The sequence below is a fragment of the Miniopterus natalensis genome, chromosome 18, assembly GCF_054644295.1.
Source record: "Miniopterus natalensis isolate mMinNat1 chromosome 18, mMinNat1.hap1, whole genome shotgun sequence".
NCBI classification, from domain to species: Eukaryota; Metazoa; Chordata; class Mammalia; order Chiroptera; family Miniopteridae; genus Miniopterus; species Miniopterus natalensis.
In genome coordinates, this window is record NC_142098.1 from 2200574 (window position 1) to 2225721 (window position 25148).

The window sequence follows — 25148 nt, forward strand, 5'->3', positions numbered from 1 at the left end:
CCGGCGTGTTCGGGGCTCGGGTGGTGCCCGCTCCCGAGCATTCTTTGTTCCGGTCTTCTGGCCGTTCGCCCCGCCCCTCGAGCGCCCGCACCGCCTCCCCCGCCCGGCGCCATGGCCGCTGCGGCCGGGGACGGCGCGGTGAAGCCGCTGCAGTGCGCCATGAAGCTAGCCAACGGGGCCATCGAGCTGGACACCGGCAACCGGCCCCGGGTGAGGCGAGGCGGCGCGAGGCGCGGCGGGGACGGCCCGCACGCGAGGCCGGCTCAGTGGGCGTGGGCGAGGGCGGGGCCGCGGGGTGGGCGCCCGCCGGGACCCCGGCGGCTGCGGGGCGCGGGTGCGGGCTCCTGACCTTGGACAGCTCCCAGGCCGGTCCGCCGGGGTCCGCGTGCGCTCACCTGGTCGGGAGTCGGAGCCGCGCTTCATGAGTAAAGGGGCTGCGTCGGGGTTCGCGAGGCGGCCCGAGGGAGACCCGCAGCCCGCGAGTGTCCCTCTCCGGGCGGACGCTGTCGGTTTGATCCGATTCCCACAGGGTCGGCGTCCGTAGAAGGTGAACCGACTCCTCCGCGCTGTGCGCTCCGGGAGCCTCAGCCTCAGCGGGAGGCCGTGCGCGTCCCGAGAGCCGATGCGATCCAGGGCGGCCGCCGGGGGAGAAGCCGGCCGCGGGGGGGGGGGGGCCCCGCACCGCGCTGCAGGGGGAGGGCTGCGCGGGGGGAGAGGGGTGCGCGGGGGGAGAGGGGTGCGCGGGGGGAGAGGGATACGCGGGGGGCGAGAGGGGTACGTGGGGGGGGCGAGAGGGGTGCGCGGGGGGAGAGGGATACGCGGGGGGCGAGAGGGGTGCGCGGGGGGAGAGGGGTGCGCGGGGGGAGAGGGATACGCGGGGGGCGAGAGGGGTGCGTGGGGGGGGCGAGAGGGGTGCGCGGGGGGAGAGGGGTGCGCGGGGGGGCGAGAGGGGTGCGCGGGGGGAGAGGGGTGCGCGCGCCTGGGGCACGTATACTGGCCCCCAATCCGCTGCTGTCCCCAAGTTGTCCCTGTTTCTAGGGAAGCAGGTGTCCCCACAAGTAAGAAATCCTTCCCGAAATACACTTTATTCTAATCTCTGAGGTGTAGACTTAAACATGAGTAATTTGAAAACCGGGATGCAATAAACAAAAAAATCCAACCATGCTGAGTTCCAAACGCCCTGCCCGTGCTCTGTCCAGGGAGCCCCAACAGAATGCTCACGCCCTTGGAACTGGCGATATTCTAGTGTTCTAGAATCCCATGTACCCCCGCAGCGAGCGGGGTTCAGGAAAGGGATTTCCCAGAACCCAAGCCAGAAAATGATTCTAAGGTTTGCAGCATCACTCCCTCCCTCATTAACCTCCCAGGAAAAATAATGTAAAAGCCACTGAATGAACAGCATAGAAAGGAAACTTGTTGCGTAGAGTGGAAAATGACGGCAACTCTCAAAGTTGCTTCCCTTGGCCACTGAGGGAGAATCTCAGTTCCTTCCTGTGCCAGAAAGGCAGTGTGAGAAGGGATGGCTACCCTGCTGGGCATCTTTTCCTTCAAGTCTGGAGAAGTGGGATACTATCTGTGTCCCAGGCAGACCAACTAATCAGCTAACCACCTCAGGCTAGATGCTCAGGCGTATCTCAGAGATAAGCAGACACCACTGTTCCTGTGTTTCCCACAAGGGCAGCAGGCAGGCATGATGGAATCCTTTGCCTCTACTGCCTGACCCTGCCATTTCTCTTCCCTGGGCACAGGAGGCATATACGGAATACCTGAGGAGCATCCACTATATCTCCCAGGTGCTGCTGGAAGAAGTGGAAACCACCAAAGGTACAGCTCTCAACCTGACTGAGGCTCCTAGGCTGGTCAGTTTTTGAACACCTAAGCCCTTGGTGTGTTTCAGGCCTGGGGGTGTCCTGTCCTACCCACTTGGTCATTGGGAGAAGGTGAATGGGTGGGCACTCAGTAAGCATGAGCTTTCATTGTGCGACGTGGGAGCGGGAAGGGATGGATGCCTTGAGGGGAGTAGTGGGGTAGGACGTGACCAGGGAGGAGTGAGCTGAGCAAAGGCTTGGGGCAGCATTCCCAGTAGAGGGGTGTACAAAAGTCCTGAGCTGAGAGTGGGTGCTGGGTATGAGGAAAGGCAGGCAGGCTGGAAAGGGTTAAGTGCATAGGGGCAGGCAAGGCTTTGGGTGGAACTGCGGCCATTCTCATGTGAGGGTTAGCTCATGGAGGCTCTGTGCAGAGAGGCCAGCATGAGAGCAGAGCCTCCAGGAGGTTCCCATAGTGAGGACAGCAGTGGTGAGACCTCCTGGAGGTAGAAGGGCTTGGGGATGTTCTTTAAAGGTGGACCTAACCAGATTTGCTAGAGGGGGAGATGGTGAGCTGCTATGGAGGAACCATGAGATGGGGGTACAGGAGCAGACTTGTGAGGGAGGAACATAGCGTTCCACCACGAGCACATTCTACCTGAAGTGTCCAGCAGTCCAGTGCACAAAGGCACCGTGGTCAGGGAGAGGTAGGAGTCACCACAATCGGAGCTGCCCTAGGAAGCAGTGAGTTAGCAGAACTCTGGCCACTCCAGGATTGAGGACTGGGAGGAGGTTGGTGGTAGTAGCCCCAGGGGGTGTTCCAGAGGAGAGAGACCCTGAGAGGTTGGGGAGCACTTGGAAATAGGGCAGATGTGGAGGGTGAGGGCAATTTTAATTGGAGTGTGTTGAGGGGCTGGCTGTGAAGGGAGCAGGAGGTGGGTCAGGAGCTGGGCTGGTAGTGTCCAGGGGTTTTTGGGTAGCAGCAACTACAGTAAGTACCTGCTGATAAGAGTAATCTACAGAATGGAAGCCCTGGGGAGGTGCCAGGGTGGGTTGAGCACAGCCATAGGCCAGGAAATGGGTGATGAAATTGTCTCTGTGAAATGGCCCATGAATGGTGGCCCACCTGGAGGAGGGGCTGTAGGTACAAGTGAAGTCCTCAGGAGAAAAGGCCCTGTTAGGTAGAGAGAGGGCTCTGATGGTCCACCTGAGACAATGGAACAGTTAGTCAGATGCTGGGCTGGCCAAGCTCAGAGCCCTAGGGCACATGGTCAGAGAAGAGGAGTGGATGGGCTGGCCCAGGAGTCAGAGGTTAGGAGATAGCAAACTTGCCCTTGTTTTTATCTCAGCAAGAATCTGATTGATTAGTGACTGAGGTGATGGTAACCAGTCTTCTTGTCCCTTACTCCCCAGAAGCTGGGGAAACTGTGCCCTTGGATACCTTGAAGATGCTGAAGCTGGCAGAGCAGTGTCTGGAGAGGGCCCAGTTGACAGCTGCCAAGCTTGGTGGGTCTCCAGCAGAAGGTTTTCCTGGAGCATTCCCCCCAAGTCTGGCTCCTCTGGAATGTGGGGCTCTATGCTGACTCATGGCTATGTGTGTCTTGCAGGGAAAGCATGCCTGAAGCCAGCCATGCCCATGACTGCTCCTGTCCCCTCACCTGCCAACCGACACCGCCGGGTGTACTCAGACGAAGGGGGGAAGCTCCTCCCGTTTCTGCCACCTGAGATGTTCCAGAGGCTTCAGGTGGTGGAGTCGCAAAGCTCTAAGAAGTAAGATGGGGCAAAATGGAAGGTGGGCTGAGTCTGGGTTTGGAGGCCAGGCAAAGGGAGCTAACCATGGTGAGTTCAGTTAAAATGGGTCCCAGAACGGAAATCTTGCCTCACAGAAACAAGTACAAATTGTCTTTGGAGAAAAGCACCTTCAATTTCCATAAAATAAGTGGCACAAAGTCTAAGATAACCAAACACAAAAAGAATTAAGAAACAGAAGTAATGACAGCAAAATGAAGACCTGTAAAGTCTTCAAATAGAGTTATCATCAGACACAGCTTATAATACAATCATGCTCTCTATATTTAGAAAAATAAAAAGCAAGTATGAAAATACCTACAGGGTACTCTGGCCGGTGTGGCTCAGTTGGTTGGGCATCATGCCATGCACTGAGAGGCTGCAGGTTCAATTCCTGGTCAGGGCACATGCCCAGGTTTTGGGCTTGATCCCTGGTAGGGGGCGTGCAGGAGGCAGCCGATATATGTTTCTCTCTCATTGATGTTTCTGTTTTTCTCTCCCTTTCCCTTCCTCTCTAAATTCAATAAAAACATTTTAAAAAAAAGAAAAAGAAAAGAAAAGAGAAATTACCTGCAGGGAACAAGAAACTAAATCTGACCTAGCAAATAAAAAACCAAGTAGAAATAAAATGAAAAATATAACACCAACATTATTGTTAAAAACTAAGTGGTAATAGTAACAACAAGTTACAGTTGATCCTTGAATAATGGGGATTGGAGGCACTAACACCCATGCCGTTGAAAACCCGAGCTTAACTTAAGTTGGCTTCTGAATACATGATTCCCAACAACAGATTGAAAATACTGTTGACCCTTAAACAACGTGGGCTTGAACTGTGCACCATTTATACAAGCATTTTAAGTAAATTTTTAATTTTAAGTAAAGTGTGCATATAAGTGTACCTGTGCACTTGAGACATGTGTTATTCAGTGATCAACTGCATACCCTCCAGTAAACACCGACACGTGAACAAAATGACAAGTATATAACTGTAGCATAGACACAACTAAAGAGAGAATTTGTAAATTGGATAAGAAGGCAAAGGGTAGCCAGAATGACTCACAGAAAGAAAAAAACTCCAGAAAATTTGAAAGATAGAAGGTCTAACAGAAGCTTCCTGGAGTCCTAGAAAAAGGGGAGAAAAAGACAGGAGAGGTGTGTTATTTGAAGACATGGTGGCAATTTTCTAGAACCGATGAAAAAAATCAAGACACAGATACCAGCATCCCAAGTAGGATAAACAAGGATGACCAACTCCTCCAGCCCCACTGCTGCCAGGCCTCGGGCCACCGCTGCTCAGGAGGTTCCAGACCCTCGTTTCTCCATGTGCAGCTCTGGGGCAGGGCCAGGCACAGGACTTCCATTCTAGGACAGACTTCCTTTCCCTCCCCCACCCATGAAAGCAGGAAGAGGTGGGACGAAGCTTTGCTGTGGGTGGCTGTTGCTGCTATCCAGGAGACATAGTTCTCCCTTTCGTGGGTTGCAAACTCATCTTTTTGGCTCACATGGTGCCTTAAGAGTTTCATGTTGTTGCCAAACACACATGACTGAATTGCATCAAAGTCTGATGTCCAGCTTCCCGTGAAAAGTCAGCAGTCCTGGCAACAGGGCACCCACATTTCAGTGGGCTGTGGTCCAGTCCACCCAGACATCGTCTTACCTTTACACTTCCTACTGGACCCCATCACTACTTCCTCATGTTCTGGTCTCAGGGCTGGGTCAGGAAGGGTCCTCAGGTCACCAGAACATTGCTGAGCTTCCTGGGGCCTGGATAGCAGTTTGTCATCATTTCTAGGGATCTGACACCCCTGGAGGAGGCCTCCCTGCAGAATCAGAAGCTGAAGGCCGCTTATGAGGCCAGGATGGCCCGTCTGAACCCCAGCCAGGCCCTGCAGAAGACATCGCTGGTGAGCGGGGTCCCAGGGAGGTTCTGTGTTGCTGGGGGAGGGAAGCAGACCTTACTCCCTCCTCCCCTCCTAGACCCTGTCCCTTCAGCGGCAGATGATGGAGAACCTGGTGATCGCCAAAGCCCGAGAGGAGACTGTATCCTTTCTATCCAGCCATCCTTGGTGTCCAGGGATGAAAATTCAGAATGTGACCTTGAGCTGAGAGAGGAAGTGAAGGGAGTAAAGGTGACAGAGTTGGGGTGTGGGATCAGAATTCTTCCAGCTTTGGGAGAGGCATGTGCTCAGGGAATGGTCTCCCGTCCCTGGCCTTTGCAAAGACAGTCCTGGCCGCCCCCTGCCCAGCACCCATGGACTCCTCTCCATCCTTCAAGTCACCTAGGACTTGCCTTCCCTCCCTAAGTGAGTGCTGGTCCTCCAACTCCCGCCAGGCTGAAGGGCCGAGGTAGCACCCCTGCTCACTGGACCCAGTGTTGGGCTTGGTGCTGGGATGCCCGGGCTCAGCACAGGAGTGCAGAGGCCATCAGATGCGGCCTTGACTCTGACGCCAGCTGCAGAGGAAGATGGAGGAACGCCGGCTGCGGCTCCAGGAGGCCACGAACAGGTGTGTCCCCTTCTGTTGGTCTCAGCCTCAGGGCAGCTGGGAGGACCGGTGGGGCTCACACCCAACAGCCTGAGGCCCTCAGCCTGCACCTTCCTCCCCAGGAGGTTCTGCAGTCAGGCCGCTATCACCCCAGAGGAGCAGGAACAGCGGGACCTCTATGCTGCCATCCTTGAGTATGAGCAAGACCACGTGAGTCCTGCAGGGCAGGGTCCTGGGCCAGGCCACATGCAGTGGCTCAGGAGGGGCGAGGGATCTGTGTTCTCAGGGTTGGGCATTGGTCCTGTGTTGTGGTTCCCGGGGCAGGGGTGTGGGGGTCCCATGGGCCTGATGGCATTGGATCTTCACCCCAGGTAGGGTTTCAATGGTGAGGCCTGGTCTTTTGGGGTGCAGCCCTGACAGGGGGCAGGGAGGAAGGAGGGGCATCTCTTCATGGGGGTCCCCGTGCTCTGTGGGCCAAGGTCTCCCATCCTGCAGGACTGGCCGAAGCACTGGAGGGCCAAGCTCAAGAGGAACCCTGGGGACCTGTCGCTGGTGACCAGCCTGGTGTCCCACTTGCTCAGGTACCAGGATCCTCAGGTCCCCTTCCTCTCCCTTCTGGCTGGAGGGACTGGAAGGGGAAGAGTGAATGAGGAGGCCTGGAGCCGGTGCTGCCCAGGCCCCCGTCTGGCTGCCCAAGGGCTCTGGCCCCTTTGCCTTGATGGTCTTCCATTGGCCTTTCTCTGCTTTCTCCAAGGGGTGGGTCAGCCCTAATTTGCAACCTTCCCTCTTGAAGAAGGAATACAATAGGAGGTGCTTCTCTGGACAAGGGGATGTGGGGGCAGGGCCAGCTTGCTCAGGCCTCAGGCCAGAGGCCAGCAAGGGGACTGCAGCCCCTCCACCCTGTGGTCTCTCTGGGCTGCTCCCACATGCAGCCTCCACTTGTGCTCGCAGTGTTCCTGACCACCCCATCTCGCAGCTCCTGAAGAAGCTCCAGTGTGCGGTGTACCGGGCACTGTACCCCGTTGTGAGCAGGGGTGTTGCAACTGCCTCAGCCCCCGGCTGCTGTTCCCTGCCCCCTGACACCGACGGGCTGCTGGCTCCTGGAAGCCGGCGCCTCAGGCCCTCACAGAGTCTCTACTGCATGCTGTCCCCCCCAGAGCCCAGCCCAGCCCCGCATCCCCCTGATGGCCCCCCTGCTCACCCCTCCACACACCCACTCCAGCCCGGGGCCCCCGAAAGAGGGGTGGACAGCAGCCCTAAGGGGCTTTCCTCACCCCTGGCCGGCAAGGACAGCTCCTTCGAGGACCTGGAACAGTTCTTGGCCACTTCTGAGAGGTGGGGCCAGGGCCCTGGGGGGTGGACTGAGCCTCACACCTCAGGGGTGAAGGAGGAGCCACTGCTGGAGCAGCTGAGGAGCACCGTGAAGGACATACACAGTGCTATCGGTGAGGGCAGCGCTCCACAGGGCAGGCGGGTGGGTGGAGAGCTGCTCTGACTCTGAAGCAGGCCAGCAGCTGGGATATGCTCTGGAGGCGGGGCCTTCTCTGGATAGCGGCCAGGCCAGCCCTGACCTGCAGAGCCCTCCCCTCGGTCCTCCTCTGTAGCCAAACATCCTGCTGAACAGACAGGCGCCCACCCTGCCTCCAGAGCAGCTGGGGCTGGCTGTGGGCCCGGTTTCCCTCAGTCCCTGGCTGTCCTCACTGGGCTGCACGGCAAGACACAGCCTGGTCCATTGCAGTCTTGTGGTTGGGGAATGTCCACCCCAGAGCCTCTGGCAGCCAGGTGGTCCTGGCTGTCTCATTGGGTTGCACTCAGCATCCTTCCAAAACCAAGGACTGTCGGATGTGTGCAGCCTGGTGGTGATGATGGGCCCTTCCCCCAGCTTTTTCCATTTTGCAAATAGTGTGCGGGTTCCCTAAGGGTGGGCCAGTGACTTCCAAGTCCCTCCAAGGAGGAAGGCTTTCAAGGTTTCCTGAGAACCAGCAACTGAAGCCTGATACTCAGGGGCCTTGTTCTCACTGTGGGGCCCACGCTCTCCAAGAGACCTGGGGCAGGTCTCCTCAGGCAGGTCCCTCTCCTCCCTGAGTGGGTTCCCCATCTTGAGCAGGTCTACCTCATCCCCAGGAGGGTACCCTATCTCTCTAGGCCTCAAGTTTCTTGTCCTTGAATATGCTTCTGAAGTTTCTCTGGTTCCTGCAGTTTGGGGTACAAATACTTTGCAGAAAGAGCCTGTTCTCTGCTCTCCTTCCCAGGCCTGCCTCCTTGGCCCTCAGGGGAGCTGGGTATGACCCTGTGAGCACCCAGGGATGAAGGCCCAGACTCCCACTCTAACCCTAGGCTGCATGGACTCAGGAGGGGGTGATGTGAAGGGGAGTGGAGGGGGGGCCCGACAGATCTCCCTCCCCACTGAGCCAGGATGCTGACTGTGGCCCCAGGCACACTGAGGCTGGCTCTGGGAGGGCAGGGAGAAGGTGGTGGGTGGGGGCTCATCTGGGTAATGTCCAGGGGCTGCCAGCTGGCCCACAGCGCCATGTGCCGGCTCTGTCCTGGCAGACAGGCTGCTCTCGCTGACGCTCCTGGCTTTCGAAGGCCTGAGCACGGCCGTGTCCCGGGACTGCTGCCTTTCCTGCCTGGAGGAGCCCTTCTTCTCGCCGCTGTGGCCCCCGCTGCTGGCCCTGTACAGGTGCTGTCTCAGCTCCAGCCCCCATCCCCCAGTGTCACTGCCCCCTCCATCCTGGGTCACACCTGTGACTGCTTCCCCTAGAGCTTTACTCTGAGGTGCGCTCAGCTGTCCTGGTTTGCCTGCACATCCCCCCTCCTGTGACCTGGGGCATGGCCAGCTCCCCCCACCCTGCCTGTCTCCGGGGCAGGGTCCCTTGGGCAGCTCTGCCTGGCCTTTCTTGGCCCAGGAGTGTGTACCGCCCCCGGGAGGCTGCCCTGAGCAGGAGCATGGAGCTCTACCGGAACACACCCCCGGCAGCCCTCGGCATCCCCTCCAAGCTGCTCCCTCGGGACCCTGAAGCCTCGGAAGCCAGTGCCTACCCCTACTGTGCGGCAGCCCAGGAGCTGAGGCTGCTGGTCCTGGAGAGCTGCCCCCAGAAGAAGCTGGAGTGCATTGGTGAGGAGTGCATTGGGAGGAGGGCGAGGGGAACACGGTCAGACAAGCCATCGTCCCACCCCAGGGGGTGACCTAGGGCCCCTGTGCCGTGTCTCTTAGCTGCAGGTCCTCCTCTTGCACCTCAAATGGAGTGTGTCCCATGAGATGAATGGTGTGAGAGTGATGTTCACGGGAGGGATCATCCACATGGCGGGTGTGGGGGCAGTGCTGGGGTGCTGGGAGCAGTTTTGGCTTCTGGGCTGCCCTGGGATGGGCTCCCCCTTCCCCTTACCCAAAACCTCACTTTTGTGCTACAGTGCGGGCCCTGCGGATCATCTGTGCCTGTGCTGAGGGCTACTACCGGGCCCAGGAGCCTGCACCCGAGGCTAGACCACAGCCTGGCATGGCTGCCATGTGAGTCCTGGGAGGGCATGGCCTGGGGTGGACACTGGGCACATGAGGGGTTGCCCTTAGATGCCAGGGGAAGAGAGAGTCTTCCCACTCTGCCCTGGCCACCAGGGCCACAACCTTGTTTTGTTTTGTTTTTAACCCTCACCTGAGGATTTTTTTCCATGCTTTTCAGAGAGAGTGGAAGGAAGAGAGAGGGAGAAACATAGATGTGAGAGAGACACATCGATTGGTTGCCTCCTGCATGGGGCCAGGCATTGAGCCTGCAACCAAGGCACATGCCCTTGGCCGGAATCAAACCCGGGACCCCTCAGTCCACAGGCCGATGCTCTAACCACTGAGCCAAACCGGCCAGGGCCAGTTTTTTGCCCCCCAGCAGCTGCTCATAAAGGAGAGCACAAGGACCCCAGACTCCAGCCCCATGGACGATGCATTCCTGCTCCTCTGGGCAGAGCTTCTTAGGGTCAGGGATCCTCTGGCTAATCTGATGAAACTTAGGGTTGCTCACCCCAGAAGCACATGCTTGGTTCCTCCATTGCACACCTGGGGGAAGCTGCCCTAGCTTAGTGAAGAGCCTGCTTCCTACACTGAGCCCCCAGCCCTGGGCTCCTGCACCGTCCCTGCCCCACCCTCCACAAGTGGGGTAGGGGTCTTTCCCACCTGGGTGCAGCAGCCTAGGGCTCTGTTGCCTGGTCTTGCCCCAGTTTCACCTGGACCTGCCTGTGGCCTGCAGCCTCCTGCCCTGGTGCCCACCTGGAGCTGATGTTCCCAAAGCCCCTGCAGGGGCTCTGCCTCCTGCCACCCTGCCCCTGGGACCAGGGTCATCCTGAAGGCACCTATCATTGCAGCCTGGTGGGTGGGCTGTGGCACCTACCCACACCCTTGAACCTGCAGGTGATGGAAAGGTAGAAATCAGAGCTGAATGTGAGGTTGGCAGAGAGGAGCTCCACCCAAGGTGTGGGAGACAGATGCCACCCCCAGCCACCCGAGAGCCAGGGTACTGGGTCTCAGTGCAGGGTCGGGCAGGGGTTCCAGCCTGGCTTCCACTGGTCCCCTTCACTAGTTTGTCATCTGGCTTCCAAGTGAGTCTCTGCAGGTGGCACAGTTCTAGGACTGGAAGTGTCTTCTAGTCTGGCTGCAGCCCTCACTCGCTCCCTCTTTTGGGCATCTGTCCATGTCCCTGCAGCTTTGCAGTGCCCCCATGTCCTGCAGGAGCTCATGGTGTGAGAGGCCTACCCAATCAGACTCAAGCCACAGTCTGCCCCTATGCTCTCCCCAGGGAGCACTGGTCATGGGGCCCTTGGGTTGGGGTTCTGGGGACCCCTCAGGGCCTCACTCCCCACTCAGCTCACTTAGATGCCTCTTACAGGGGGTCTGGGGTACCTGTCATACTGAGATGAGTGATACCTGATTTTAGGAGTGAGTTGGCTGCCCAGGACCTGGGCCATCCCCTCCATCATCCTGTTCCCCAGACTCGGGCAAGCTTATGAGTTTGAAGCTTCCCCTACCTGTCCACAATGGGAGCCTGTTCGGGGATGGCCCGGCTGTTCCTAGGTGCTCTGTGTGGATGGTGCAGAGAGGGCAGCAGCAAACCCAGAACCACTGCAGGGGCTGAGCTGGGCCTTCGGGATTTGGGGATTGAGCAGCCTCAATGGCCCCGGAGCCTCCTGCCAGAGTGCCTCTGTCCAACAGTGGTGCTGACGACCTCCTGCCCATCCTGTCCTTCGTGGTCCTGAGAAGTGGCCTCCCCCAGCTGGTGTCGGAGTGCGCCGCTCTGGAGGAATTCATCCATGAAGGGTAGGAACCCCCAGGCTGGGGAGCCCAGCATGCATCCCAGGTTGGGATCCCCCTGTACACATGGCCCACTATCCCTCTTCCCAGCCCCTTTCTACCACCCCTTGCTCAGCAAACTGCCTGTCTGGGGGTGGGGGGGAGCAGTGGGGGCAAGCCCTGGGCAGCATCTGCCTGGGGAGTGGGCTTTCCTCCTTCCCAGCCTCCCTGACGGCCCCCTGTGGGACCTCAGCATCCAGGTGCTGCCCCCCCCCCCCAGGCAGGTGCCCCTGCTAGAGCACCAGGGCTTCCTTGGACCCCCTTCAGTGACAGGTGCTATTTCCACACAGGTATCTGATTGGAGAGGGGGGCTACTGTCTGACGTCACTACAGAGTGCCCTGAGCTATGTGGAGCTGCTGCCCCGAGGCGCCCTGGGCAAGTAGAGGAGAATGGGACTGCTAAGGACTGTGCAGGAGCCACCTATACCAGGGGCTCTGCAGTTTTCACCCACACCCTAACCCTACATCTGCCCCGAGGAGCTGCTCCTAACAGGATGGGGATAAGCTGAACCAGGCCCTTCTCTTTCCTGTTCCAGCCTCCAAGAGGCCTTGTGCAGGGAACTGGAGCTGCAGGCTCCCCTAGGGGGGCACAGGGGCAGAGCAAGGGCGTGGGCCTTCTGTCCTTTGTGACAGTCAGCTCCCTGAGCCAATTTCTTGTTAGAATCAAGAAGAGATCTTGTCAGCCCTCTGCCCCTGGAGGCCTGGGGCCCAGGTGGTTTGAGACTGCAGTTTATTTATTGAGCATTGACCACTCCACTCTCCCCTGGAGGCCCAGGCGTCCCTGAGGGACCCACCTGTGTCTGAGGACTCTGAGCCACATTCCCACCCTTGGCAGTGGGCATCGAACACCCCCTGGCAAGTTCCTACCCTTGCATATCCCCTTCTGGGTGAGTGTGAACCTGAGGGTCAGCACCTGCACTGCCTGCTCTGACTCTACATGCCCCCGGCAGCCACTGGCCTGGCTGAAAATAAAGAGGTCACTGATGTCTCACTCCGTGTAGCTTGCTTCCCACTCACTGGCTGGGCAGAGGCCAAGGCAGGACAGCCACACCCTCTACTGACCAGCAAGAGCCAGACTCCCAGAGACCACCGAGGTCCACCACACCAGGCCTGCCCCCCAGGCCCTCTCCGTAGGAGTGGGATAGCCCTGGGGTGGCCCCCTAGGACAGGATGTTATGCAGGGCCTAGTGAGTTGGTAGGGTTGGAGGTCATACCTGGGTAGAACTTGAGCCCAGAGAACTCAGCCTGAGGCTCTCAGGAGTTGGTTTTGTACTCCAGATGGTGAACACACATAGACACCCTGAGCGGTGGTACCTGTGACTCCGGGAGAGCAGGGAGCAGGTGGCTGGACCACAGCCATGGGCAGCACCTGCCAGGGACAGAGGGACCCCCCCCCCCCCCCAGCAACCTGGATGGCCACAGAGGTGGGTAACATGGGCCCAACCACAGCGGTGCTGGTCCTGGGAGCAGTGCTCAGGTTCTTGGGGAAAGGCTCTTACAACACAGCAACAGTTGGCATTTATTGGGCCACACAGTGTTCCAGGCCTTCTGCAGGTTTGCCCCTCACACGGCCCCACGAGGTTAACTGCCTCAAGGGGAGGTGAAGCAGCCCACATCTCATGGTGAGGGACCTGGGTTTGAGCACAGCAGGCCAACTTTGGAGGCCATTGGGCACCCGGGGCCGCTGTCCTCCTTAGGATTCTTTGTGGGCTGGAGTCACCTGCCCACTAACGCCGCAGAAAGGGACAGGCCAGCACCCACCCACTTACCCTGCCAAGTAAGGTGGAGGGTCCCGCCCCGGAGCCAGCTCCCAGCCTCTGCTCCCGCCTCCTCCGCGGGCGGGCGCTCCAGAGGGCCTGGCCTGAGAACGGCCTCGGCGGGACCTGCCGCTGGGCTGCACCCCTGGGAGTGCCCGCCCTGCCTGCAGCGCCTGGCAGGGGGATCGGCCGTGAACCGCACCGCTGCTGGGCGGACAGGCGGGCGTGCAGGGGCCGGACCGCGGCGGGACTCTCGGGCCCTCACCGGCGACAGGCCCCGCCCCGCCGTGTTAGCGGAGCCGCGGTGCGGGATTCAAGTCCCTCCCCGAGCGTCACGGCGAGGCCGGGGGCGGAGCCGGCTCCCGGCGGAAGGGCCCGGCTGGTGGAGGTCCGAGCTGAGCGGTGGGCGCTTGGGGACCGCTGGGGCAGACCGGCCGCGGGGTCGCCTGCAGGGCTCACGGAAGGAGGGGTCCTCTTTCGGGAGGGGGCGCTCAGCCGGAGGGGCGGACGGGCCTCCAGGAAGGGGGTGCTGTAAGTTCCTGGCGAGGACGGGTCACCAGGCTGCGGGGGCACCTGTGGCTGCTGGGTGGGGCTCTGGGCGCAGCTGGCCGGGAGCGGTCGCCGGTTCCTCAGGCGCGGCCCGCCGCCGGGATGGGCAGCAGCTCGCTGTCCGAGGACTACCGCCTGTGCCTGGAGCGCGAGCTGCGGCGCGGCCGCGCGGGCGTGTGCGGGGACCCGTCCCTGCGCGCGGTGCTCTGGCAGATCCTGGTCGAAGACTTCGACCTGCACGGAGCCCTGCAGGACGACGCCCTGGCGCTGCTCACCGACGGCCTCTGGGGCCGCGCGGACCTGGCCCCCGCGCTGCGCGGCCTGGCCCGCGCCTTCGAGCTGCTGGAGCTGGCCGCCGTGCACCTCTACCTGCTGCCCTGGAGGAAGGAGTTCACCACCATCAAGGTAGGGCGTCGGCCGAGGGGGTCTTCCTTGACCAGGCGTCGGGGATGAGGGATTTCAGGTGTCCTTAGCCCGGCGGCCTCGGCACAGAGCACGCTGAGGGGTCCTGCGTGTGGAGGCAGCTCTGGGTCAGGTCCCCGTGGGCACTCCCAGCGCTAAGAATATGGGGTGGCTGGAGGCCACCCCCGCCGAGGGTGCCTGCCTCCTGGGGGGTTCCTGCCCCTTAAAGCTTCCCTCACTGCCCTCCTCAAAGTGGCCTTGAGGCCCCAGTTGCCATAAAAATCTTAGGACAGGCACATGGGAGGGCCTTGAGTTTCCATGGTCACCCTAATTCCCCCAGGATGTGGGCTGATCCCATTTATAGAGAATGAAGCCAGGTTGGTGTACCCCTATGAAGCAGGCAGGGCCGGGGGGGGGGGGGGGCAGGCTAGACAGAATCTAGTAGTTCACCCATTGGCCCAGGTATGGAGGTGGTTTTCAGGGCTGGCCTGGCCCCTATAGGTGAGCTGTCCGCCAGCTGGAGGGGGCAGGCCGCCGGTGCTTAATTTGGAAGAGTAGGGAGGTGATGATGTCACTGGACACGTGGGCGAACTGCCTCTGCTGTTGCCATAGCAGCAGTAGCCTTTCTGGGGAGGTGAGCTCTGCAGCCCACTGCTTACAGAGGAAACAAGCTGGTCCAAGGTTCTAGGACTTTTATTCATCCATTCAGAGGGCAAGGGGTGGAGGGTGGGGCTCATTCAGGGTCAGCCCCATGGGGGGCTGGAAGCCAAAAACAGGCCTACCCTTGAGATGCTCCTGGGCTTTGGTGTTGGGCAGACCTGGATGAGGTCTGGTTCTGCCTCCTCTTAGCTGTGTGACTTTGGGCAAGTTCCCTAATCTCTCTGAACTCATTTCCCAAATGGACTCAAGAAGAGTCCAGTTTAAGGTCCATTTGCTGTGAGGGAAAGGCAGAGCCCCCAGTACTATGGCTGCATGCAGTGGAGCTGTCAGAGCTGACAGGGAGGTACGGTCATGAGCTGTGAGCAGAGTCGTGGGATTTTAGAACAGGGAGAGACACATGGTCACCATCCTAACAAGTCTTCTAGCTGCCCACACAACTTTGCAGTCCGTAAAGCACTTACCATCTGTAACCCAGAGGCAGTGAGATTTCTCATTGTAGGAGCTCTTCTGTTGTGACTTGGAGCCAGGAGAACGTATGCGTTTCTTAGTTTCTTAAACTGTGATGATGGGGGCTGCCTCAGGGGGTGGTGCCCTGAGTGTCAGCACAGCCAGGCACTGCCATCTGGAGTGAGGGTGGTGGTCCCTGAAGCTGGCCAAGGGCAAGTACGGAGGCTGGGCTGCTGCTGATTGGGCCCCTCCTTCACAGATGTTCTCAGGAGGCTATGTGCACGTGCTGAAGGGTGCACTGTCGGAGGACCTCCTCATCCAGAGCTTCCAGAAGATGGGCTACATGCCCAGGGACAACCACTGCCTCATGGTGACTGCCCCGCCTCCCACCTGCCAGCTGGTGCAGGTGGCCCTGGGCTGCTTTGCCCTGCGGCTGGAGTGTGAGATTCTGAGTGAGGTGCTGGCACAGCTGGGCACAAGTGTGTTGCCAGCTGAGGAGCTACTGCAGGCGCGTCGAGCCAGCGGAGACGTGGCCTCCTGTGTGGCGTGGCTACAGCAGCGGCTGGCCCAGGAAGAGGAGCCACCACCCCTGCCCCCCCGGGGCTCCCCAGCTGTGTTCCAGGCCCAGCTGGACCTGTACCAGGACCTGCAAGAGGATGAGGGCTCAGAAGAGGCCAGCCTATATGGAGGGCCCTCCCCAGGCCCAGGCTCACCCTCCTTGGAGCCCGCCTACCGGCCTCTGCTCTGGGAGCAGAGTGCCAAACTGTGGGGTGCTGGGAGTGAGGCCTGGGAGCCCCTGGAGGAGACTGAGGTGTTGCAGCAAGCCAGCAGTCTGCCCTACGTGGCCTTGGAGGAAGAACTGGAGCCCAAGGCCTTCTCCTTCCTTTCCCTGCGCCGAGAGCTGCTGAGTCGGCCTGGGGACCTGGCTGCTTCCAAAGCCCCCAGTAGCCCTGGGCAAGCCAGCCCTCAGCGCGTGCACAGGCCCATCCCCGAGTCCCCCGCCTACCAGGCTCACAGCTGCCTGGCCCCCGGTGCCCTGCCCACCCTCTGCTGCGACACGTGTCGCCAGCTGCACACTGCCCACTGTGCTGCCCTACCAGCCTGCCGTCTGGGTCATGAGCTGCGCACGCTGTTTGGGGACACCCAGCAGCGCTTGTGGCTGCAGCATACAGAGGTGGATACCCTGCTCTACGACAGCCCCGGGGCGCGGTCTTAGGCCCAGGCAGGCCCCTGGTCAAGGGCTTCTCAGTGTTTCCGCGGTGCTGTTTTGGCCCTTGTCCCTTCTCAGGCCTAGGCCACTGCTGCCCTGGACAGAGGAAGAGTCCCGGGCTCAGTGAGAGGGCGCGGAGAGCCCAGGCTCCACAGGCAGGCGTGGGGCCTTCCCTTCCATGCAAAGTTCCTGTCTCATCCAGCCACCTCTCCCTTGACTTCAGACCCATGCCCAAACGTGCAGGGTGGGTTTAGCCTATGTGTCCATGTCAAGGCACCTAAGCCTGTCCCCATGGACCCCCACCCTCCTCTTTTATCTCCCCCTCCCCACTGTAGGGGCCCAGTGGTCAGCCTGGAGCCCTCAATCTGCTCCCTGCAGGTTGTGATTTGGGACATGTTGCCTCTTTCCAAGTGTCTGGGGTACTCCCCACACAGAAGTGTCCAGAGGGACCTGGAGACGGCACTATGAGCCTGAGTTCTGCTAGGCCCAGTCTGAGGGCTCTGCCGGATGCATGGCTGACCTGGCTGTGGAGACCTGGACCCTTGCCATGGGTGTCACAGGCCAACACTGAGTACTGGCTGGACGCTGGTCCCAAATGTCCCAGTCCAGCTGTGCAGGGAAGCTGGGTCCATGGATGGAGGAGAAATTATTTGATCTTAAACAAGAGAGAGCAGGTGCCTGAGCTCTGGAGAACAGGCAGCAGAAGGCAGGTGCTGAGGGAGCCTGGACTGGCTTTGCATCCACTTACGGGCACCAGCACCCAGGCTTCCCATGAAGCTCACCCCAGGTCCAATGGTAAAAATCTGGCTGAGCTACAAACAGCTGCTCCTGAGGCAGACTCCAAGGCCAAGGTGGGCAGGTGCAGCCCCTTTTCCAAGTCCTGGGAACCGCTAGCTCCCAGGCCTGGAGGGTGGTCTGCCTGCCACAGCTTTTGGCTGTGCAACCTCTCCTCGCCAGCACCCCACCTCCCTCCTTCCTGGCACTGGTCCTGTCATAGGACAGGATGTCAAGTACATTAAAGACACGGAACCACCTGCATCTGTCAGGAAAGCTTTCATCTCTGAGTTCCTGCAGCACCAACCCCAACAGGGCTCTTCCTCTGGGGTCTCAGAGTGGTCATGGCCCAGACCCCAGTAAACCACATCCAATCCCTCCTTCCTACAGAGTCCCACCACAGCTTCTCCCTGCCCCGGGGCAGGCCTGGGTGACCGAGAGGACACAGCAACCATGAGAGGCCTGCACACCCCAAGCTGCAATATCCACTGAGAGGGGCCCAGTGGGCGCTTCCTGAGTTTCTAGGAGCCAAGTGGGCAGGACCCGCATGGCCACCAGAGGGCGCCATCACAGCATAGGTGGGGACAGCCTCAGGGCGCACCCACCCGCATCACCCCATATCTACACCCTGCTGTTCTGGGGCAGTGGTAGGTGGAGGCGGCAGGAATCCGTGCAGTCAGCCGAAGCAGCTGGTGAGTCTTAGCCAAGGGTCAAGATGGATCTCAGGAGCCTGTCAGCCTGGCTGGCAGGGGCCTCAGGCAGTCAGGGCCTGCAGCGCTTGCTGTGGCTCTCAGACGCGGCTGGGGCGGCCCGCTTGTTGCGGTGGTGGGGGAAGGTGGGCATGAGCTCCGGCTCACAGGCTGCGGGGAGGGGGCCGTCAGCATTGGGTGGGGGCCTAAGCCAGGCCCCTGGGGCCACCCCACACCTCCCTCCACTCCCCTGCTATGACCTGCAGACAGTGTGTGTGGCCAGAGTGTCCAGCTGCTGCCTACACAGGGCCAACACACCACCTGGATAGGCCTAGGCTGGGAGTCCCCCACACCACACATCACGGGCTAGGGCCTTGAGGAGCTCTGTGAAGCTGTCCCAACATTCCCACCCTGGAGATAAAGGCCACTAGCCAAGAGTTCCACAGACCATGCTTGAGGGGTCTTGGGGACTCACGCAGGGGCTTCTCCTTGAAGTACGAGCTCTCCAGGCAGTCCCCAGCCGTCGCCCTGGAGGACAGTCTGCCTTCAACATGACCCTGAGGCCCATCTCCCTCACACCCTACCCAACTTGCCAGCCCCTGGTTCCAATTTCCCAAGGGTGGGTGGGAAGAAGGGGTCTGGGGCTCAGAAACTGATGGGAACCTCAGAATGGGCTCCTTGACCTGAGTGGACAAGACCACAAGACTGGGCACTTGGCCTGCTGTGCATGTGTCTGGGGAGTGGCCACCTTGGTGGCGGCATGGCCTGTGTTCTGAGAAACCCTCTTTAGAGGGCTCAGGTTGAAAGTATCATCCTGCCTGTGGGTCAGTACCTTTTCTTCGGGTCGTACATGAAGAGCAGGTTCAGTAGACGCAAGCCGGCCTCTGAGAGCCACGGGAACCTGTGCTTCAGGTTGTTGTAAGGCTGCTTCCTCAGGCTGTACTGGCTGACCAGTGGCAGCTTGGAGAAGCCCTGTGGGAGGCGGGAGCTAGAGCTGCAGGGGCAGGCCCGGCGCAGATGGGTGAGGCTGGAGGCTGGATACTTACTGGCCAGATGTTCTCACTGGGTGTCCCCAGCAGCTGTACGATCAGGTCAACCTGGTGGATCTCAGATGTGCCGGGGAGAAGGGGCTTGTGGGCCAACAGCTCAGCCAGGACACAGCCCATGGCCCTGCAGAGCAGAGGGCCTCACCTCACCACCTGTAACTGCTGCTCTGACGTGACCCTTGGAGAGCGAGCCCTGCCCTAGGTCTCCCGTGGGCCGGGGTCAGAGGACAGGAGTGCAGATCCAGAGGAAGTCACATGGAGCGGCCACATGACTGAGTCCCTGCAGGTCTCTCTCGGTGACCAGGAGGGCAGGGCTGCCTTCTGTGGACTTCAGTGCCAGGGGCCCATGAGTACGATGTTCTTACACTTCCTTTTGGGACCCAGGCTTAGGCCCACCTCCCTGGGAGCTAGGACAAAGATGCCAGCCCTGTCCCCCTTACCACATGTCAATGCTGGTGGTCTGTGTGGTGGTTCCCAGCAGCAGTTCAGGGGCTCGGTACCTGCAAACAGAAGCACCTACCTCACATCTGGCAGTCCCTGGGCTTCCAACAGGGCATAGTGAATCTGTGCGTCCCACCCACTGGCACCAGCCTTCCTGGGAGCCCAAGATGGCCTGGACAGCAGGAGTGCTGTCGCTGCCTGGACTGCCCCTTCCTGTGAAGCTCTGCCCATGTGAGCAACATCACAGTAATACCTGCCATCATCACAGACAACATTGGGTCCTCAGCTGGGCCTACTGTGAGCCCATTTTATGGATGGGGCTGAGTGATACATGGCAGGTGGCATCTGATTCCTGTTCTCCCCTTAACCATGACCTTGACCTGCCTTGGAAATGTAGTGAGCAATTACAGTAAGCCACGTGGACCACCCCACCCTTCAGGTAGGGTAGCAACCTCCCCTTCTTGAGACAGGTCAGAGCCAGGCTGGGTGTCCTGCTGCCAGGAAGCTGCCCCAGACTCAGCCTCCCCGAGGGTGTGCAGCTCAAATACCTGCAGTGACACCCCAACACTTCCCTCCACCAGGCACGCCTGGTCCCGAGGGACTCACCACAGAGTGACCACCTTGGGTGTCATTGGTTTCACTGGGATGCCATAGGCCCGGGCCAGGCCAAAATCCGCTGTGACAGAGACAGACAGACAAGAGGGAGGATGTGTCACCCAGCAAGGGGCCAGCTCTTAGCTTTCACAGTGTTTGTAAGGACAGATCTGCCCACTCCCACCCCAGCAAGGTGGCACACATAGAGACACCTACCTCAGAGCCAGCACCTATACCTACCTGTCTTCACACAGCCCTTATCAGTCATGAGCAAGTTGGAAACCTTCAGGTCCCTGAGATAGAAAGGGAATATCAGGGGTAGTCTTGCTGTCACCATCACCGTGACACTCAGAACCCTTTCCCACACATCTCCTCCTGTTTGAACTTTTTAAAAAAAGGAGGGCAGGCAGTGTAAGGCATGTGGCAGCTGGGACCCCAGAGCTCTCAGTACCTTTCTGAGGAAGTAGCAGAGCCAAGCCTCAAGCCCACATGTAACTTCCAGTCTTGCCTGAGCTCCCCACCCAGGGCAACACAAACCCCCAGGGCACAGTCCTGCTTTGAGCTCAGAAGGTCCCTCTCTATCCCCACCATCCAAGTCTCTGCCCTTCTTGGCCTGTGTCACAAGACTCCAGGCAGGCTCTCCACTGCAGGACTTCTCAGAGCCTTGACTACACCCATACCACCAGCTCCCCAGAGTGGAAGACAGGTATTATTTGGTCCTGGGCCTTTCCTCAGGAGCATCAGGAGAACCTCTACTGCACTGAAGCTGTGTCTGCTCCTGCTCCTCTCCTGGACCCTGGGCAATGATGCACTGGAAGCAAGGGGTCAGTACTGGTGGTGACCCTTCCCCATGTCAAGAACCAGCACAAATGCCCAAGGCTGTACCCTCTTCCAGGCTGATGCCATCCCAGCACCCTGAGGCCCTGCCCCCATCCAGATCCAGCACCTCTGGTCCTCCACAGCCCCCACCTGTGGATGATGAAGTTCTGGTGTAGATACTGGAGGCCCCGGAGCACCTGCAGCACAATGCACTTGACCTGTGAAGAGGACCCAGTCAGTCAGGGCAAGCCGTTTGGCACAAATGTACTGGACAAGAGCCCATGATGTTCCTGTCAGGGCCCAGCCTCGCACCTGGGCCTCAGAGAAGGGCGTTGGCATATTCTCCAGAAGGCTGGCCAGGTCTTGCTCACAGTAACCCATCACCAGAAAGATGCTGGAAAGAAAGGGGAGACACATGCCCCTCATACCGCCTCACCAGTGGGGGCTGGGCAGGGTGGAGGGCCAGACTGCTCACCTCTCCAGGTGGTTCCCCACAACTACCTCCTTCAGCTCCACAATATTTGGATGGCGAAGGCGGAGGAGCAGTGTGATCTCACGAAGGCTGCTGATGGGGACCCCTGCAAATGGACACGCCCCAGCAAGCCCACCCCTGCAGACAGATCCCTGCACCCAGACACCTTAGCAAGCCCCCTACTATGCCCACGTCAGCCCTCAGGGACCCCACCATGCACTGTCAGGGCCCTGCCTGGTAACTCAGGGAGAATCCAGGCTGTGCCAGCAAGCACCTGAGACCCTCTTTCCTTCCTGCATCAAATGCAAGGCAGCAGCTCTGCACTGACGAGAACTGGCTCACAGTGAGCTTGGCAGAGCCCTGCCCACACCAGCCAAGGAGGTGCCGGGTGGTGAGCAGGGTGCATGGAGCACATGGGGGCTGCCTGCTAGGTCTTGGGAGAGGAAGGCCCTGTGGGGCATGAGAGCTGAGAAAGTAGATGAGGGAGACAGAGAAGGGCTGCAGCCTAGACAGTGGGGGTGACAAGCCGAAGCCCTCAGAGACCAGCCCGCATCAACCACCACAAAGACTCTCTTGGGAGGGCAGCCACACGCTCAGTATGGTCCAGTCCTAAGGGAGCCTCAGTCAACCTGTACCTTTCTGCCCCTTCCCACTTTGAGCTGGAAGTGGTCCAGCACCCCCACCCTGCTCACCATCCTTCTCCTTGTCCATCCGTACTTTCTTCAGGGCAACAATCTCATCGGTCTGGGTGTCCCGAGCCCGATCTGGGATGCAAACTCATCTGTGATGGAATCCAACCTGCTCCCCAACTGCACACCCTTGTGCCACACAGGGCTTCTTCCTGACATCTGGGGTTCCCTTTTTCTTCTTCGACAACCAGGTGCCCAGTGACACTTGGTCCTTACCCTGTGCAACCCAACACCTGTGGCCCCACTAGACACACGCTCTTGGGGAGTCCTTGTTTGCCCTGGGTACAGGGTGCCTAGTTATAACAAGCTTCCTCTAAGTTTCCCTTTGAGTTAGTATGCAGATCACTGCTTGGTGTTCTGTTGTTACTATGTTCTAGCACCAAATCAGGTACTTTATCTAAAAAAAAAAAAAGAACACTTATTTTGCACAAAGATGGCTCCCCAAAACATTGTGCTGATTTGTGAAACTTCCAAATACTTAGCAGGGGGATGCACACCAATGTTGCAGCTGCTGCAAGCTACAGCTCTGGCTGCTTTTGGGAGTTTTGCACTTTACTGCTGAAACAGTTACGGCCACTCACAGTTACACACTAGAAATCTTATGGTTATTCAGACAGGTAATCACTTGTACAGGCTTTTGCCCTGGCACCTTCCAGCCCTAACACAGCTACTGTGGGCCTTTCCTAAGCTCCTGGCCTCCCATCTCAACCACTCACAAACGATGCCGTAGGTGCCTTCCCCAATGCGGTTCAGCTTCTCAAACTCCTTCACGCTCCGGCACCGTCCCAGCTGAAAGAGATGCTGGAAGTGAGGATTTGGCAGCTAATGGAACAACTGAAGATGGATATTTCAGTTTGTACCACTTATGTCTCACTCACCAAACAGAAAGGTAACCATGCACTTGGGCTTTTCAGATGAGAAAAGGGGGATGATGATACTGGGCCAGACACTTTCAATGATAGCCTAACCACGCCCTTTCAATCCCATGGTCCAGATGTACACTGTCTAAAAAACTAACCACCAGCTAACTGTGGTTAAAAATGAAAGTTCACTTCCTAAACTGCACTAGCTACATGTGAAGTGTTCAATGGCCCCTGTGGCTCACGGTGACCATACTGGATGATTCAGAAAAGAGAAGTTTCTTCATCATCATAGAAAGTCTACTGAGCAGCACTGGTCTAAATTATGCTCTGCAGATGGCAAAAGCTTCAAGATGAAATATCTACCAAACAGAGCAGAAATGTTTCTGTGGCAGAGACGAACTGTCCCTACCATGCAGACAATACTTCTTCCCTTGAGCTATGAAACACTGCCCAATGGCACGCGGCCACACAGTTTGTGGCCATTTTCCCCAGCCGCCCTGGGAGCTAGGTATTACCATGTGAGTAAATTCTGGCCAACAAGAGACAATCTGAGTGCTTGGCCCACCCTGTGCAAAACAGCTGCCTCTCTGGAAGGTTAGGGGAGAGACAAGTTAAGTCCTGTAGGTAAGCCACTCTATTTTGGGGTCTCTCTGTCCTAGGAGAGAGCTTGTATCCTAATACACTTTCATAATGTGGTACATTCACAGGTAGACTTCTCCTTGAGGCTAAGGTTATAAATGAATTCTAAAGCCCCTCTCTGGCCTCTGTCTCTATTCTCTTACTAACCCCTGCCATCCAACTCATTGCTTTCTAACACCTAGGGAGCCAAGTGGCCAGGACTGAAAAAGCCCTTCAGGATCTCACCTCACCCTCCCTTTCCCATCTAATTCCCCTTCTCACATTCTCTTCTCTGGGACTTTGCTCCTGCCACTGCCTAAGTCTGGCCTCCTAATTTCTCAGTGTCCAAATTCAAGTAGCACTTCAGGGCCCAGCGAAATGCCACCCCTTCCACAATTTCTTCCTGGCCCCAAATAATTCTTTCTCTGAAATGCCGGCAGTTTTGTCTTGAAGCACCTACTAGTATTGTGCACTTTGCACTGTCCTCGTCGGGGTCCCCTCTGAGACAGGGTGCGGGGCACTCGGTGCACCGGGCAGCTACGCGCCGGCACCCGGGGCGTGCTGAGTGGTACCGCCGGCTGGCGCCCGCTCCGCCAGTCTGCTCATGATGCTTCCTGGACACACGGCCTGGCCTTTCAGAGCACCGCCAGGCAGTTAAAACACAATCCAGGCGCCAGGGTTCAGACCTGGCCCTGCACGAGCTGCCGACCTCGGTAAACTCATTCAGCGCCCCCGACCTTCACCTTCCCCGTCTCTACAAAGGGGCAGTAACGGGCCGAGGCCGCGCACGGGGCAAGGCACAGGTGGAAGCGGCGGGTCTCGGCGGCCCGGCCCGGCCCGGCCCCCTCAGCGCGCAGGGGGCGACCTCGCCCCAAAGCTTCCCGCGCGGGCGCTCCTCCGACACGAGGTGTTTCTGGGTCTGCAAAGCCAGCCCCGGGCGCAAAAACCTAAGAAACGCCCGTGGGGAAGCCTGGAGCCCGCCCTTCCCGAGGAGGCCGGCGGCTGGAGCGCGGGGCCGCCCCGGCTCCCGCGCCCGCCGCCAGGAAGCCCGGGGCCGGCGCCCCGTCCGCGCCGGAGCCCTCGGCGCTCAGCACGACAGAGGGCCCGGGCCCTTGCGGGCCGCCCTGCCGCCGGCGAAGGCGGAGCTCCTCGAGCGACCCGCATCGCACCCTGTGTTCCGGAGGCACCGTGAAGAAGCCGTCCTTACGGATACACTTCAGACGGATCTGCTCCGACTCCGGCTCCGCGTCCCCCATGCCGAGTAGGGCATCCGTTTCCCGGGTGCGCAGGCGCAGACAGGATTCGTCAGCGCAGGCGCGTTGCCTCCTTCCGGGGCGTTCCGTCTTTGGCAACGGTTACCAAGGGATCTGAGGGCCTCCGAGGAACCCCGAGGACCTCCGAAGACTTCCGAGGGCCTCCGAGGGCCTCCGAGGACCTCAGCTCCTCCGTCGCTCTCCGACTCCGAGGTTCGCCGGGTGTTTCTGTTTTAAACACCGCCCCAGGCCGGGCGGGGGCGCTGAGTGGCGGCCGCCGCAGGGGGAGGGCCGCGGGCCGGGCTCGGGGCTCGGAGCTCGGGAGGGCGCCTGGCCCCCGGAGGGACGGCTTGGGCAGGCCTGCGGGGGAGAAACGGGCCGCACCGCGCGGCGGCGGACCGGGGGCCCGGACGCGTGTGCGCTGAGCACCTCGGCCGGGCCCTGCTGCGC

The 25148-nt window shown here is 59.4% G+C and overlaps 3 protein-coding genes across 7 annotated transcripts; 2 read left to right on the forward strand and 1 right to left on the reverse strand.

The window, feature by feature from the left end:
- The first annotated feature begins 110 nt into the window (after window positions 1-110).
- On the forward strand, window positions 111-12399 carry VPS9D1 (VPS9 domain containing 1). Of its 2 annotated transcripts, none has more exons than XM_087827181.1 (15): window positions 111-210; window positions 1749-1824; window positions 3219-3311; window positions 3413-3575; window positions 5389-5500; window positions 5574-5636; window positions 6049-6101; window positions 6203-6290; window positions 6576-6661; window positions 7032-7525; window positions 8634-8763; window positions 8990-9198; window positions 9495-9591; window positions 11278-11382; window positions 11706-12399. In XM_087827181.1, exons 1-15 carry the CDS (start codon window positions 112-114, stop codon window positions 11797-11799), a joined length of 1962 nt encoding a protein of 653 aa, XP_087683307.1. In that variant the 5' UTR covers window position 111; the 3' UTR covers window positions 11800-12399. The 2 variants fall into 2 exon arrangements, with proteins under 2 accessions (XP_087683307.1, XP_087683308.1); XM_087827182.1 differs by having other exon boundaries at window positions 3222-3311.
- Window positions 12400-13753: 1354 nt separating this feature from the next.
- SPATA2L (spermatogenesis associated 2 like) lies at window positions 13754-17589 on the forward strand. Its single transcript, XM_016212282.2, has 2 exons — window positions 13754-14126; window positions 15490-17589. Exons 1-2 carry the CDS (start codon window positions 13824-13826, stop codon window positions 16444-16446), a joined length of 1260 nt encoding a protein of 419 aa, XP_016067768.2. The 5' UTR covers window positions 13754-13823; the 3' UTR covers window positions 16447-17589.
- On the reverse strand, window positions 17479-24817 carry CDK10 (cyclin dependent kinase 10). 4 transcript variants are annotated; one of them, XM_087827296.1, is made up of 13 exons: window positions 24615-24817; window positions 22681-22753; window positions 21968-22039; window positions 21279-21381; window positions 21116-21197; window positions 20954-21021; window positions 20225-20277; window positions 19997-20066; window positions 19390-19449; window positions 18950-19073; window positions 18754-18875; window positions 18379-18431; window positions 17479-18074 (listed from the first exon to the last, which is right to left on the reverse strand). In XM_087827296.1, exons 1-13 carry the CDS (start codon window positions 24699-24701, stop codon window positions 17977-17979), a joined length of 1065 nt encoding a protein of 354 aa, XP_087683422.1. In that variant the 5' UTR covers window positions 24702-24817; the 3' UTR covers window positions 17479-17976. The 4 variants fall into 4 exon arrangements, with proteins under 4 accessions (XP_087683422.1, XP_087683420.1, XP_087683421.1 ...); XM_087827294.1 differs by having other exon boundaries at window positions 18736-18875; XM_087827295.1 differs by having other exon boundaries at window positions 17992-18431.
- Window positions 24818-25148: the final 331 nt, after the last annotated feature.